This window comes from Ovis aries, chromosome 15 (assembly GCF_016772045.2).
Source record: "Ovis aries strain OAR_USU_Benz2616 breed Rambouillet chromosome 15, ARS-UI_Ramb_v3.0, whole genome shotgun sequence".
NCBI lineage: Eukaryota > Metazoa > Chordata > Mammalia > Artiodactyla > Bovidae > Ovis > Ovis aries.
This window is the reverse complement of record NC_056068.1, coordinates 19,842,519-19,859,717: the sequence shown is the minus strand read 5'-3', so window position 1 is coordinate 19,859,717 and position 17,199 is coordinate 19,842,519. Positions and strand designations below refer to the sequence as shown.

Sequence of the window (17,199 nt, the reverse complement as noted above, 5' to 3'; positions counted from 1 at the left end):
TGTTAAATATAAAAGCTTAGCACAGTCTCTGGACCTGCTTCCTTGTCGGTGCATCTTTCCTCCTCTGTGCCTGAGTATGTCGTGTGCATCGTGTGTGCACATGCATGGGGAGAAGGGGGTGCAGGGAGCACAGAACCCGTTCACCACATTTCTCACTCTTGGAAGAGATTCTTAAGCCATTGGGTTTGGTAAGCATAGGGCTACCTTATTAGGAAGCAAAGATTTAGCAATTAAACTATCAGTCTCTAGATTCAGTACTTTTTCTTTTTTTGGCCATGCTACACACATGCAAGATCCGAGTTCCCAGACCAGGGATCAAACCCATACCCCCTATAGTGGAAGTACAGATTCTCAACCATTGGACTGCCAGGGAAGTCCCTAGACCTAGTATTTCTGAAATAAATAACTGATTACTTTATCTTCTAATTCTGATTATTTTATCTTCTAATTCTGATTATTTTTTAAGAGCTAACACAAAAAACTGCAGAAGAGGCTAAGTACACATTGACAGGAAAATTATTTCAGGATTTTGATCAAATATAAATCCATGTTGAACTGAATTAGCATATACTAGGTGCTTATCATCAAGTAAGTACTCAGTCTATTAAAATGCACATAAAACTTAAGTACTCATTTGCTATCAATGTGGGAAATAAACATTTATAATCTACCTGTTATTTTGAGGAATGCTTAGGCCCAAGACTCAGCACCTGGTAGCGCTCTTGCCAAATTCACATTCTGCTTTCTGGCTGTCACTCAGGAATTCCAAAGTGCTTTTTCTACCTTCCAGATCTTCACTCAGGTGCTATCCCAGCATGTGATGGTCTAGAAGCCAAGCTGCAGCTGCCAACCTGCCATGTGCTTCCCAGCCACCTAGGCCAGTAGTAAAATTTTCTGCATCAACCAGATTCACAAAATTAATTTTGTGAAGGTTTTTTTCTTACAAGCCAGCTCCTGATGTTTTCTTCAGAGTCACACTTATAGTAACTATATTCTGAACCAACTCTCTTAGTACAGAAAATCTTTTTAATTTGTGGATCAGGATTGACTTCAAACATTATATGCCTCTGATTCCCTATAGCTGTTCTTATTCAAAGGGAGAGATTAAAGACCTTAGGACCTCTAAAGAGGTCTCTTTAATGCAATCAAAAGGCCTGAAAGAACACTGAAAAATAAAAAAGTTAATGGGAAATTAAAGGGCAGCAATTTAAGGCATTTTGTTTTTCTTACTTACAGAGATTAACTAGAATTGTCTCCACCGTCCATTTTAAAGAATGTGGAGTACTTTCTATAATTCTGCAATTTCTCTTGGCCAATTTATTTATCCCATCCAGAAATAGGTCAGGAAGTCTTTTTTCCAAAGCTTTACAATTTGGGGGGTAAGACTGGGGAGTATCTGGAAGGTATGCCCTGAAATACTTTAAACTAGGAAAGGGCATAGAAAAACAGAGCTGCTGGTTCAACTTCCAACCTCAGGAAAACCTAGAACACACACAGAAGGGAGCACATGAGGATCAAGAGGTGCAGAGATCTGCAGGCAGATATGCCCCGTTTATGGAACACAAATATTTTTAAAATAAACTGGGAACTTAGCTTATTTTGAAAGTTACACCATCCTATCCTTACACAAAGCCCTGACAATCCAAAGCATTAGATTTACTTAGTTTATCCATAGGCCTTAAATGATAAAAACCATAAAAACTCAGAAACAGAAGGGAAGGTGGCAGGGCACAACCTTTAAAAGAATGGCATAGCCGGAGGACACAACATAAACTGATTATAATCAATGGATCAAGATGGCAGACGATTCAACTTGACTAGACCTTAATCCTCAGTATACACTCATTGTAACACACCAGCAAGCTAAATAACACACCCAGAGGTGCCATGACAATTCCAAGGCCGACCATCAAAAACCAAAACGTGGGCAACGGCCCAATCCTGGAAATCTCAGCCCCTTCCCCATAATGGTTGTCATAATCCTCCCACTCGTTAGCCTATGAAATTACCCAGCCCATAAAGCAAACCACACCACATTTCAAAGTTGCACTCGCCCTCTGTGAAGGTCCACACTCTGTGGAATGTGTCTCTCTCTGAATAAAGCCACTTCTTATCTGTTACTTTGTCTCTCACTGAATTCTTTCTGCAATGAGACATCAAGAAACTGAGCTTCATTAGGTCCTAAAACCAGGTCTGAGATCTCAGGTGGGAGAGTGTGGACTTTGGCTGGGTTAGAGTCCCAGCTACATGGGTTAGAGTCCCAGGCAGGATTTTGGCTGGCTTCAGGTCCCAAACTGGGTTTTGCTAGGTTCAAGTCCTGGCATATGTGTTCAAGTTCCAATCTTAGGTAAATGGTTTCATATAAATTAAATCTCTCTTCCAGATAACCTGGTTGCTAAAGAAAAATAAAATTTTGGACATTAAAAATGGATGACAATAGGATTATAACCTGTGAGATGAGGTCAAACAGATACTCAATGAAAAAATTAATGGTGTAAATGTATTTAAAAGAAAGAAACCAATTAAACATTTAAATTACAAATTAAAATGATCAAAGAAATCAAAAATAAAGGCAGACAAAGCAATTAAAGGTTTTAAATGCGAATAACCATGGAAGAAATAAAAACTTTAAGATTTATACCCTCCATTCCATTTCTCATAAAGAATACTAAACCTATAGGTTCTATGGGTATGTTCTAGCAAACTCTTCTGTTAGTGAGATTTTCTAGGGTACCTAAGAATATGAAAAACATCCCAACCGGTTTATGAGAATAGCATAATTATGTTGACAAACCTAACAAAGATGGACAAAACTAACCAAATATATGTGTAATCTTACTTATACTTTATCCAAAAGTCCTAAATATAAGAAAGATAGGTTATATAGTATATTCAAATTATAATAATACACATTAACCAGTAGATTTTATTCTATGATAATAGATTTTTCTAATATTGAACATTGTTAATTCAATTCATTTAATCATAAGTAATGATTAAAGACTTGTATTGGATAGATGTGGAAGATGAAAGAGACATGAAGAACCAAGAACCTTGAGATTTTTGGTTTGAGCAGCTGAGAAGTAGGTATTAACTCTCATGTAAGTGGGGAAGACTTGGAAAGAAACAGATTTGGAAGGACAAAAATTCTGTTTTAGATAATTTTGTTTCAGATACTAATTGCTATCCAAGTAGAGCTGTCCCAAGATAGCTGGGTAACAGAGAGAAGTCGGGATTGGAGATAAATATTTAGTAGTCATTAGCATGTAGATGGAGAAGGCAATGGCAGCCCACTCCAGTACTCTTGCCTGGAAAATCCCATGGACGGAGGAGCCTGGTGGGCTGTCATCTATGGGGTCGCACAGAGTCAGATACGACTGAAGTGACTTAGCAGCAGCAGCAGCAGCATGTAGATGGTATTTAAAAATATAGTATTGGATGGATGAAAAACTGTAGAAAAAAGAAGAGTGTTCAGGATCCAAATTTTAGTAATCTAACAATAGAAAGATACTAGATACTAGCTAGATTTGTGAATACCATATTTTCATATAGCATATGTTGCTATACTAATTATTTTTGAAATCAAGCTAAATTAGGACCTTGATACAAAATTATTTAATATAAACCTTATTATATCACAAGGTTGGTTTCCTGCTGGCCTCTGAATACTTCAGTTTCAGTAGCAGTGTCATTTTTGTGATCTGTAAATGATCTGAATCTTTTTTGAGGGGCAGTCGTTTTTAAAGTGTTCTGCAAACTGCCTCAGAGCCTGAGTAATGAGGGCACTGGGACTCTGACTCTAAGACTTTATTTGAAGAAAGGGTTTTATTCCAAGAGACAAATCTGTTTCATTTACTCTAAATCATATTTTATAAATATCATGTAGTAGTGGACAATGGTGAAAAGTAGAGTGGGTCTCAAAGTCTGAGATAAGGATGGAATCATTAAGTGGGCTGAAAGCAGTAAAATTCAGCCTTAGTGACATTTAAGCCTTACTTAAAATGACTGACTGCATGCTTAACTGAAAAAGAAAATAACATGAGTCAAATGCTGAAAATACATTTTGAAGATATGCCTAAAAGATACTCAGAAATTTAGTAATTTAAGGGAATCTTCCCATAATATATAAATCTATTTTCAAGTTTCTTATGTTTAACTTTTATAGATATTTACAGGAATATATGTATGTAAGCAGGGGATACCTATGTCAGGAAACAATAGCCACTAGCATTTAAAATATGAAATAACAGAAAAAGACCCATTAAAATCAGAAATAAGCTCAAATACCTATTATTAATCCGTACTGTTCTATGATCTCAACCAATGCAACAAGACAAGAAAAAAAAGCTGAAGTTTTTTAAAAATTGGTATTATTTTGGGGTCACTAAGATCCTGAAAATCAAGAGACTCAACTGAAAAAGTACTGGAAGTCAGTCCTACAATATAACTAACAGTACATAAAAGTTCAATAGGGGATTCCCACGTGGCTGGGTAGTAAAGAATCCACCTGCCAATGCAAGAGAGGCAGATTTGATCCCTGAGTCGGGCAGATCTCCGGAGAAGGAAATGGCAACACACTTCACTGTTCTTGCCTGGAAAATCCCATGAACAGAGAAGCCTCGTGGGCTACAGTCCATGGGGTCACAGAGTCAGACATGACTGAGTACAGGGTAACTAGGTTATTTAAGATTGAATAACTTTCCTTTATACCACCCACTACAAGGTATAATATATAGGCATATCAAGTATAAAATATAGTAAGGCAAAATCTCATTCATAATAATGATTGCTAACGTCTCTCAGGGGCTTAAACATTATTGGTTAATATCCACAACCATGATATTATATGATATTACCATGGTAATAGGTACTATCATCACAATTTCACACAAAAAACTGAGGCTTAGGAAAATGTAAGAAATTTGCCCAAGAATACACAAATGTCAGAACAGGAATTCAAATTCAGTCTTTCTGACTCTATTGAACGAGTTGCTTAGCACCATTATGTCATTCTTATCTATCAAATTAACAAAGACAGGTTGTGCAGGGAAAGAGTGATGGATACTGAGAGCAACACGCATGGATTTCTAAAAAGAATATAAATTGGTGCAAATTTTCCAGAGGGCAATTTGCATGATCACATCTAGGAATTTGTATAAAATACATTCATAAGTGTGTACAAAGATCTACATACATGGACATGTATCATTGTTCATTATAACAATAAAAAAATGGTCATACTCTAAATACTTAATATAAGCTTGATTAAATTACAGTCATACTTGAACATGCTGAATGCCACTTGGCATTCAAAATAATCACAATATTCATATACAAAAATAATCTTTAAAGGATATTTAATGATACAGGAAAACATGGTATACTGAATGAACAGTAAGAAACAGAACTACATATGCATACAAATTTTTTAAAGCATGTGTTTATAGTTACTAGGAGAGTTAAAGAAAATTACCAAAACTTTAAGTTATCTCTAGGGGAGAATTATGGATCACTTTTTTTTTAACTTTTTCTCTATTTAAAAAATGTGATAAAATAAATGGGTTAAAATATTTAACTCATGTGAGAAGTTGCTATCTGACTCAGGGAGCTCAACCCAGTGCTCTGTGACAACCAAGAGGGGTGAGAGGGGGTGAGACAGGGGAGGGAGGTTCAAGAGGGAGAGGACATATGTATACCTGTGGTTGATTCCTATTGATGTATGGCAAAAACCAGCACAATATTGTAAAGCAAATATCTTGCAATAAAAAAAAAAAGAAAAAAAATACTGAACTTTAACTCAAAATTTAGTTTTAAAAGATAAAATGAAGTGGTCAAAATAATAGAAATGCCCTTTAGAAAACATCTCTATTTGAAACCATTTTTTTTCTATGCATAATACTGCTAATTTTCACACACTTTATGACTTAAAAATTTTATGTTACTTAAGGCACTTTTCTATCTTAGCAAAAATAGAAATACCTACTTTATCAAAATAGATAATTTATTAAACATTTCCAGCATTTTAGATCTATACTAATCATTTAAAATGATAGCAAAATTCCAAAAAGTATCTAATACATAAAATCGCCAACTCAGTGGGAGCAATTCAAGGAAAATGATGACTTAAAGATAAAAAACATTTAAGTCGACAGTGAGGAGGCAGCCTTAATTACATGGGAAACCTGCTCCCTGTAAGTACACAAAACAATAAATTATAAAATAAAAGCCAAGATTTAAAAATGACCAAAGTTACAGAATAAGGATAAAATTAAGCCCACATAAATTTGAATAGGAAATCAGTAGAGATGACTAAGAACAAAGAACAGAAACTAACTTTAGCTTCACCCTAAAAGACAGGAGGTAACAAATTTCAGAGTCCTTTGAAAAATCTAGGGCTTCCCCGATAGCTCAGTTGGTAAAGAATCTGCCTGCAATGCAGGCGATCCTGGTTCAATTCCTGGGTCAGGAAGATTCCCCTAGAGAAAGGATAGGTGACCCACTCCAGTATTCTTGCATTTCCCTTGTGGCTCAGTTGGTAAAGAATCTGCCCACAATGCAGGAGACCTGGGTTCGATCCCTAGGTTAAGAAGATCCCCTGGAGAAGGGAAAGGCTACCCACTCCAGTATTTTGGCCTAGAGAATTCCAGGGTCCCAAAGAGTTGGGCATGACTGAGTGACTTTCACTTTGAAAAATCCAAAATGTAAACTGACATATTAAAAGCAGTAAATTTGATATTACAAATATTTTTTAATCTGGTAATCTCAATTACTCAGAACACAAGAGTCAGTGAATAAGTAGACAGAAAAACAAAACAAAATCTCTGTCTAATCAACTCAGTGAATACTGCTAAATCATTTTATAATAACATTAAGTGCCTTCTAGGTTCTGGGCACTTTTACACTCATTAGCTTGAATTAGTAAAAACAACTTGCAAAGTCCTGAACAAGAAATCAAAGAGAAACTGAGTTCTATCTAGGGTCAGAGCCAGTACAGGACAGAGCTGGGATTTAAACCCAGATCTAACTGATGCTGGCTTCCCCAGTGGCTCAGCGGTCAAGAATCTGCCTGCAATGCAGGAGCTGCAGGAAGACAGTGGGTTTGATCCCTGGGTGGGGAAGATCCTCTGGAAGAGGGCATGGCCACCCATTCCAGTATTCTTGCCTGGAGACTCCCATGGACAGAGGAGCCTGGCGGGCACAGTCTATAGGGTTTCAGAGTTGAACTCGGCCGAAGCCAGTTAGCATGCACGCACTAGCTAACATCAGAGGGCCCAACTGCTCTCTTTCAAAGTAAAGTCTCTCAGTTCTCCAACCTAGGCAGTCTGAGAGTCCTACAGGCCTTTAATTGTTGCCTAAAATACTTTTATTTTAGCCATAATATTAGCTGTTGTCATTCAGCTTCACAGTCCATAGCAGTTATCTGCTTCAAATTAGAGGAAGTGACAACATCAACAAGGAAAGAAGACCAAAAATCACTGCTATAAATCAATAGAAATCATTGAATTCTGCTGTCCTCATCATCATTAATAATAATAATAAAGCTAAACAAGCATTGCTGTTTAGTTAGGATAAATCAGAAATCTTGATAACTTCTGTTCCATCACCTGGAAGATAGGCAAAACAACAGTATAAACTTTATACAATTGATGTAAAACTAAATTAGATAATATAAGTAAAGTGCTTAATACTATACCTGGCATAAATTAGTGCCCAATAAATATTGGCTATTATTATGTTTTACAGTAAGTGAACTTAAAGGGTATGTGACTTGAAGGTAGAAAAATATAATTCATGGGTATAAATTTTTCTATTTAAAAGTTAAAATGTTTTGCTCTTGGAAGATCTTAAGACTAACTTTTAGAAATTCACTTTTATAATAACCTTCCCCAACTAAGTGGGGTAGATAAGGCTCATTATATTTTTATAGGGTAAATGTATATGGACACTCAAGAAATGACATTATACATTTTAAGTTAATTTTAAAATGTTGGGTATACCAATTGCGTTATTTGCTCTGCACTGATTATTACGATCATCTCTTAACCATTTCCCGGTTTTTGTTCGTCCTACCACATCTCAGCAGATCCATTTAAAGAGCATACTCTATGGCCTTAAACATTCATGAAGTATCTATGAGGTGCCAAACACTGCAGAAGACTTGGGATAAAACAACAGCCCAGAGTCCTGGCCCTTGAGGAGCCTAAAGACTCCAAACAAGATAAAGAAGATCCTAGACACAGTATAAGGTACAGCTATAAACATTTTGTATGACTGTTCATCCTGACGACAAATCTAGGTTTTAGCTAGTATTTTTTTGTTGTTTTATAGATGGAGATCACAGGCACAGAAAGCAAAAAAGGAATAAAAATGAAACAGCTAACTATCACCAAATATGCAAGTGCTATAGACTGATTCACAGTATTTTGAAAACACAGGAGAGTAAATAAATCATTTTGCCTAAAGATGGGGGATTAGAAAATGCTTGTGTTTTCAATTTAAAACCCAAGTAAAAATTCTGTAACATATAAATACAGCAATAAAAAAAATAGGGGAGTGTTTTTCAGGCGGTTTTACTTTTCTCTGCTTTTTTCTTAATCAACCTGCTCTACTTTAATATCTTAAAATATAAGTAGAACAAAAACCAGCTTAAAATTGTGCTAATGCTCATCTAGCAAACTGTCAAAATTTTAAAGTTAATAGTGCATTCATACATGGAATAAAATCAGCTCTCTCTTTGCTGATGAGTGTACGTATCAATCAGCTTTTCTGGAAAACTTTTTCATCATCAAAGACCTTAAAGTTTATTCTCTTTGATCACTACTTCTACAAATTCATCCTAAGAACACAGATGCAGAAAAAAATTTTACTATGATGTTCAACTCAAGTATGATATTAAAATATTGTGTGTGCTCAGTTACTCAGTAGTATCCGACTCTTTGCAGCCCTATGAATTGTAGCCTGTAGACGGGCTCCTCTGTCCATGGAATTTTCCAGGCAAGAATACTGGAGTGGGTTGCCATTTCCTACTCCAGGGAATTGTCCCGAACCAGGGATTGAACCTGAGTCTCTTGTGTCTCCTGGACTGGCATGTGGATTCTTTACCACTGTGCTACCTGGGACGCCATTAAAATATTAGGGAGTAACAAATACTGAAATAGGAGAATGATTACATAAAATATGTTCTTAGGAAGAAAATGTTTGAAATATTTTTAAGCTCATGAGAAAATCCTTAGTGCATGTTAAATGGGGATGGAAAGATGGAGCACTAAGCTCTATAAACAGTGTTAATTCCAATTATACAAGAAAAAGATACACCTTTTTAGAACCAAACCTCTGAGATGCCATTATATAGTTTAAATCTCACAATAAGATATATTTATTAACATGTATTAAGTTAAAGAGACCTTAATATTTGGTTCTCAGCCAACTTGAACCAAATATTCCAACTGGTTGGAACACTTGCTCTGCTGTTATTAACTGTGAGACCTCTAGTAAGTTATTTAAACACAAGTTAGTTTGGTTTCCTCATCAGAAAAGTAAAAAAAAGTACTGAAATACTTCTTCATAGGAGTCCAGTAGGTATTAGATGCATTAATGTATGTACAGCACTTAGAACAGTACTTGGCACAGTGTCACCTACTATTATCAATCTTAACCTACAATGGTGTAAAGCAAGTGAGCTCTAAGCTGAGGCCTGAGTAATGCGCTGTGAACCAGGCAAAAGGTGAGAGGGACTAGAGGAAGAATATTCCAGGCAAGCAGGAAGACCCTGGGATTTTTATTCCCTATCCACCTTTAGAGATCAGTTAATTTATCTTAAAGGCAGAATGCTTTGAATGTTCAGACATCTGCTTATGGGTTTTACTTGATGCTAGTTAACTGGGCATAAGAATTATCATGCATCTTTACATTTTCAAACTATATTTATCAACATACAAACACACAATGACACACATTTTAAAGGACAAACTAAAAAACAGTATCACAGGAAGGCAGAACTGCCTGGTAGTTAAGGGATGACTTTCAAAGTCAGACTCAGGGGTTCAAACTCCCTTCTGCAATTTACTAGACAGATATGTGATGTTGGGCAAGTTATTTAAACTTTCAGTCTCAGTTTCCTCATCTGCAAAATGAAAATAATAAAAACAAAGGATAAGCATGACATTGGCATATCTGTGCACAATTGTTGTTCAGTCACCCAGTCATGTCCTACTTTTCAGTAGCTATTATTATGTTAGCTATAAAAACCAAAGCAAAGTTAGAGAACTGATATCTCATCACAGACCTGAAAATTATCTTTATACCATCAGATCCAAAATACAGTTGCTCAGTCGTGATATCCACTGAACACCTGGGGTCCAATTTGGCAGATATAATCCATGAAAACATAGCTTGAGAAGCCAGTAACATAAAATAGGATACTATTAGTCCAGTAATTAAAACAAAAATGTAGTAAAAGGAAATGACTAATAAAAACTTCCATCAGCATACAAACATTCCAAGTTTCTGTTTCCTATCTTTTAATATTTTCCATTATAATAAATAATTTCATTAGACTTTCATTTTTAAGAGCAGGTTAAAAAAGTGGCCTCTTTTTTGTTGTTTTGTTTAAAAGTTCATTTTACTTTACATATAGTGTTTAAGTACTTGTGTAATGCTGGAGGTAGAAATGTAACTTACTTTGAAAGTAAAATGCATTCTTAAACTAAATAAAATACTCAAACATTTGAAATTATAGATACACAGTCAGTTACTAGACCATTCTGATTTTTAGGGTACCTTCAAGTAGACAGATTAAGGTAATTTAAAATCAGAATGCCAAACTGGAAAACAGGTGGACAGAGAGGCAAGTCTGAAATAATCTTCCTGGGGTTGCCAACAATAAGACAATTTTACAAATACTTGGTGAAACTATCCTTATATTCAAACAACAGCTAACACCAAAATTGAGAAACTGCCACTAAATGTGATTAAGTAAATGAAAGTCATACCCTCATACCCTAAATATACTGACTTTAAAAAATATATAACACATTATATTCCTTGTGGTTTTAATAAAGTCCAAAACTTGTATGAGTCTTTTCACTGTTTTCCGTTTATAGTATGCATTAGAAAAACTAAATGAGGAAATAAGAGAACTGACGAACTTTCTCAAATTTCTAAACATACCGAGCCCCAAGTATCTCTGCAACTATTCTATGCTTAAAAAAAAACAATAATAAACCGAAATCAATAAGCCTCTCATGGGCATGGGGGTATTCCAACACAATCTTGCAACCAATAGGAAAACTTTCCCTAAATCTGGATTAGTATTCCATCCCTTTATCTATCACAAACCAGAATTGTTAACGGTTACCCAAACGGCAAGATACCCAGTTACAGTAATCAGTCCTTGGAAGCTTTAGGCTGTTTTTAAGGACCTCAAGGGGCTAAGGACAAGACAGTTAAGGGAAGAAAAGCAGGATTCATTTCTCCAAGTTATATCTGTAACACCTCTTTGTAAGGAGTTTAACGTGGGAACCGGTCCAGCTGAATGAGCTCAGGGCGAAAACGAGAATTCGTCTGGAGATTGAGGGGTTAGGGGTGCAGGCGGGATGGGAGGACAGAGGGGATTTCGCCACGGCCCGCCTGGGGGCGGCAGTTTAGCTGGACCGACGGATAATAAAAATCGAATGGCTGGGGCTGGATCTGAGCGGTCGGATGCCGCCTCACCCCACGGGCGCTCCGGGTCCGAGCTGCCGGAGACGGGCTGTGGGTCCGTGCCCATCCGGGGCGCCCGGGCCCGCTTCCATGATCGGCCGGGAGTGGACCAGAGCCCTAGGCCTCGGGGCCAGGGAGACCAGCCTCATCTCGCCCCCCATCCCCGGTGGGGCCGGCTCTGCCCCGGGGGGGAGGATGCGCCGGGCTTTCCACTCGACCCCGCCCGAGCCCCGGGAACGGCCGGGGCGCAGGGACTCGACCTCCCGGCACCAGGGCCTCCCTGGGCCTGGAGCTGAGCCGGCACGGCCGCCCCGGGTCCCGGCCCCTCCGCCCAACGCTCGGGCGCGGCCTCCCGGCCCGCAGCCCTCCCGTCGCCCGGGTCCCCCAGGAGGGCCACGGTCGGCGCGGTCCGCCCCTCCACCCCCTTCCCGAGGGACAAACCTGGGGGCCACTACCCGGCAGGGCCGACCCGGCGAGGGAGAGGCGCGCGGCGGCGGCGGGGCCCGCAGCGACGGCAGCCACCTCGGCCCTGCCGGCTCGGCGCCTAGCCCGCCCGCGGCCCCTGCGCCCCTTCCCCTGGCCCCACGCGCACCCCACCCGCCACGCGCGCGCGCCCCGCTCTGTTGCTCAACCTACTTGCAGCCTCTCCTCATCGGCCATCACCACATGCCCGGGAAGCCGGGGCCGCCCCAGGACCCGCTGGCGGGCGGCCGCCTCTCCTTCAGCCTCAGGCCGCCGCTAGGGCGCCGGGCGAGCGGGAGGCTCCCCCATTGCCGCCCGCCCGCCCGCCGGCCACCCGCCGGGGCCCCGGCTCGGCCCGCCGCCCGCGCCGCCGCTCCGCGAGGAGGGCGAGCCAGTCTTTCCAGCGGCCGGTTCGCCCCTCGCCCGCCCGCCCGCCCGCAGCCGCAGCCGCAGCCGCTGCGCCGCCGCTTCCTCCTCCCCTTTCCTCTTTTCCCTTCTCCTTCGCTTCGTCGGGAGCCGAGCTTGGCAAACCAGCACCTGCTGCTGGAGATCACCGAGAACTGAAACAGGAAACCCCGAGCCCAGGGGAAAACCCGGGAGGCGTGGAGAGGGGTGAGGGGAGCTGCTGGAACCTGTCGGGCTCCACCGGGCCACTGCGGCCGCCCGAGGTTCCCGCGCCGCCTCGCCTCGCGCCCAGCCCGGGGGTCCCGACCTCCCAGTCCCGCTCCCCGCTGCCCGGGCCGGGCAGGCGCCCCTCGGCTCGGTTACGCCTCCTCCACCCGGCAATAGCACGGATCATTCCCTGGGCGGCCAAGGGAATCGCTGTCTTCCTTTTCCCGTGCTTGTTTGCTTATTATCAGTATTCCGTAATGAGGGGGAAAAGAACCCACACCCGGCATTAGCAAGACCAATAAGGGAATCTATTAATAAACAAATGAAGCTGTTGGGATTTCACCCAGGGGAAGGACTTCTTCCAGTAAGGAAACTGGCCCTGTTGGAAGTGGCAACATGTCAAAATGGAGGCGAAAGCCAGGTTGAATCCAGATCTCTTTCCAGAGGTTGGGAGGAGACAGCACCGAGGTGGGAGTTGCGAGTGTGAAAGCCCTGAGCGCATCAGGCCTTTCTACTTCTGCGGAATGTCCAACATCCAGCACAGCCTCGGCCAGCGTTTCAGCAATGTTCAAATCGTCTCACTCACCTGCCTGTGGAATTGTCTCCTGATGCCTCACTCCTAGCCTTGGGCAGGATGCATGTACTTTTAGATGGAGAGGGAATTGTCTCCCTGGATTGTGCCCCTCCCAGGGGTCACAGACCAGGCAGCTGCTTTAAGTGCCTTATCTCATTTAAGTGTCACCACAGCCACCTGAACTAGGTGTTAATCCCCTTTTTCCTACAGAAGACAGATTAGAATAACTTCCTGAAATGACCTTCCTTGCATAGGAGGGATCCAAGTCCGTCTTCATTGAAAGCGCATATTTGTTTCAGGGGACCTTGAATCACACTTTTGATCACACTATTCACCTTTTAACAAAATTATTTCTTGCTTCTCTGAATTGTTTTCAGTAGGGGCATGCTTGCTTTAACCCTGGGTTCTGCTGAATCTGATTGGGCTGCTTAATGGTAGTGGTATCTGTGATGCTTACTGGGGTTCACAATTTCCAGTTTCTGTACTAAAAAAAAACCTGTTTTTATGGCACAGGTGAGCAGTACAGATGCCTCCACCTCTTTGGCCAGCATCTGTTACTCTTTAGCTATGGATGATACGGGGGTCCCAACTGAGAGTGTCCTGCTGGCTGGTGTTCATGGCACAATGACACTGCAAGATGAAAGGCGAGCATCTCAGAGTCTGCTTTCCGATACAGTAGGCCAAGTCTTGGGGCCTAGTAACTGAAATAGTGGACCAGTAGGCCTCTTTGGGGGCATATGTGAATTCTGTGGTCTACATTTTTAGTACTGCCTTAGGAAGTTTGGCAACCTGCTCTCTGCAGCCAGGTCAGTTTGAATCGGCAGTGAGGGAGGGATGCTCGGGAAAGCATTCCGTGTTCCCTAAGCCAAACCCTCAGAAGTCTCTTGAACAGTATTAGGGAGTGGCAGGGACTTAGAAAGAGGCTGGCTTGCTGACAGTAGTAAGTGATGGCATCTGTGACATGATTTTAGTGATGCCAGGAAGTTCCCCTACTCCACAATAATACCACCCACATAGTCTATCTTATCTCAATTGACTTAACTGAATTCCGCTCAATATTGATTTAGCATGATTGTGTACTATATTAGGTACTTTGGAGTGAGAGAGAGGAAGAAGTATTAAAATAGACAACATTTAGTGAATGTTTACTATGTTCCAGGCACTATTCTGAGCACTTTGCATATATTCTTTCACATAGCACCCACAAAGCCCCTATGAGGGAATAACTATCACTGTTTCCATTTCACAAATGAGAAAACTGAGACCAAGGTTAAGGTCAGTAAATAACAGTACAAAGATTAAAACACAGGCAGTTTACAGTTCAGGACTCATTATGTGAATGATACAGTACCTTACTATGTAGTTGGGAGATAAAAACATGAAAGTTAAAAGAAGACAAAAGGATTTTTAAGTTTTAAATATGTGTCATGGGTAATAAAGGCAATGAAAGTTCAGAAGACAGAGGAATCACTTTAGACTGGAATGGATGAAAAGATAGGGTTTCAAAAGGGGGAGATTTAAACTGGATAATGAAGATGGATAGTACTTTGATAAGCAGAGAGGATAAGGAAGGGCATATGAGTGAAACAGCGTAAGCAAAAATAGAATGCCAGGGAAATCTGAAAAATAGGGATTAAAAAAAGCTGGAAAGGAAAAGTAGGACCAAATTACACAGAGATTTACAAATGAGAGAGGGAGAGAGAGAGAGATGGGGAGAGAGACAGAGAGAGAGTTTGAGCTCATGTTGCCTTTATACACAGAGGAATCTGTGAAGGGTTTTGAAGAGAAGGTAACATGGAGAACATTTCTAATTTAGTAAAATCAATATTGTATTGGTTACTGGATGGTTTGGAAAGGGGAAGGATTGACGCAGGGAAACCAGTTTGAAGGTCAGAATGGGAGAACAGACGGGAATGAAGAAATCGTGAGGAACCAGTTAGTGAGACATTGTGACTGACAAAAATCACTGAGACTTTGTAAATGATTAGATACACTTAATGGAGACTAACCTAAGAAAAAGGAGAAGTACAAAATGACCTAGGAGTATGAATATGAAACCTGTAATATCTCTGACTGGAAAAAAGGGAAGTCTGGGGAGAGAGGAACTACTGTTTTGAGCAAATGTTTAGAGGAGTTTGGTTTTAGGCATGCGTTTGTGGTAATAGTGGGGATATACTTGGGGAAATGTTTCATAGCTTTATCTAGAAAAGGCAAAAAGTTGGGTTAGTGAGGCTTCTATTTGCTACTGAGAGGATAAGTATGAACATTTTATATGGTCACAATTATAACAATAACCAACCACGGTGTTCATCTTAAGTAAACCAGAGTTCAAAGAATATTTCAATCCTTCTGTGGCTCTGAGATAAATAAACTTTAGGGAATTGCTCTTTTCTTTACTCCAAGTTCTATTTACTTGAAAGGAAAAAAAGATATATAGGAAAGAAATTTCGTGGCTTCAGAGATTGTCAGATTGATGAAAGAAAACTTAAGAGATCATTAAACCTGACCACAATTTTCAGTTTGCAAATGGTGAAACTGAGGATCAAATTTTGAATGTCTGATATTAAAACTTCAAAAAGAGGCATTAGGCAAATATGGCACATTTGCTAATTATCAATGTTTGATAGCGCATTTGTATTTTATAAAAGCAGCCTGGACCTTGAATTGTGAGTTTGAATTGTTGAGAGGCTATGGATCCATAATAGGTGAAGACTTGGGATAGCCTCATTAATTAAAAGCAAATACTTTGGAAAGAACAGGTTGGAGGCAGAAGGTGGGAGGAAGAATGGTTGCAACAGCAGAACTTCTTTAAAATGTAGCTCCCAGGTAGACTATCTCACACGGAGATTCATATTTGAACCTAAAAAGACCGAGTTTCAGGAACCCATCACACCTTACTTGGCTGCCTCATCATCCAGATGCCCAGTCACCTTGTCTAAGACCTCTAGGAGCTTCAGAAGTGATGGCCCATAGGTCACCTTCAGGTTCAGAACTGGTACACACCCCTGAAAACTACTTCCAGTTCTATCTGGAGCTTTACTAGCGGTGCCCTTAGGAATATTCTCATCCCCTGCTACACGTGGGGATGAGAATTATTTTCTTTGTTCTCACATCTCCTGCTTTATCAGTTATGCCAAAATACTTACCTTAGTTGAGATGATGTCCCTAGACCATTGGATGCATCTTCTCCAGCGTTTTGTCCAGCACTTGATTTCCTCTGATTGAAGAGCTTCATATATCCAGATGACTACTGTGAATTTTCATTCACAGGTTCTTTTATGTCTTTCAGAGAAGTTCTGGTTAATTCCAACAACCCATGATATGTAACGCTTCCTTAGTATTATTACTCTAAACGGCCACTTCCTAAGCACATAATCTGTGTAAGATGGACACAGAAGGATAAAACAGTTCTTTTCTTTGTACTACAGAGACTGGTTAGAGTTGCTTTTTAATACTGAGTTCTTAGGGAAAGGAAACTAGAGGGTATGAGATATGGGCCGTTGGCCAATCCCACGACTTCTTTCTTTTGATGAGTTACCACGGGGTTCAATATCAGCAGCATGACTCTTGTTTTCAGCATGTGGGAAGTCAGACAGCAAGATTTTCAGTATGCTGTGTCATACAGTTGTGTGATTATTCTACCTGAGCTGGACAGTGTAGTTGCGCTCATTTCACCATATTTGACCAACATAGGAATTTTGAAAAAACAAACACTTAAGAAATACTCCTAAGGTGACATTTTGCCATCTTGACAAGGACCACATCTGTCATTGCAGTTCATCCTGCCCAAAAGTTTTAAAATTGCTAGTTCCAACATGGATTTTCAAATGTACCAAAAACATCCTCATCAC

General features: G+C 40.4%; 1 protein-coding gene across 11 annotated transcripts in view; it reads right to left on the bottom strand.

Annotated features, from left to right (window-relative positions):
- ZC3H12C (zinc finger CCCH-type containing 12C) overlaps nt 1-16,772 on the bottom strand; it is an 80,761-nt gene extending 63,989 nt beyond the window's left edge. For 3 of the 11 annotated variants that reach the window (XM_042232902.2, XM_027979179.3, XM_027979177.3), the window contains exon 1: nt 12,337-12,587. Coding sequence is in view for 4 of the 11 variants with exons in the window: in XM_027979177.3 (XP_027834978.1) it covers nt 12,337-12,360 (24 nt within the window). In the remaining 7 variants the exon portion in view is untranslated. Of the gene's footprint in view, nt 1-671; nt 2,102-3,308; nt 3,451-10,285; nt 10,405-12,336; nt 12,588-16,494 lie in introns of those variants that run through there. The other 8 variants (XM_027979180.2, XM_042232900.1, XM_042232903.2 and 5 more) reach the window with 6 other exon arrangements.
- Between the last annotated feature and the right edge of the window lie 427 nt (nt 16,773-17,199).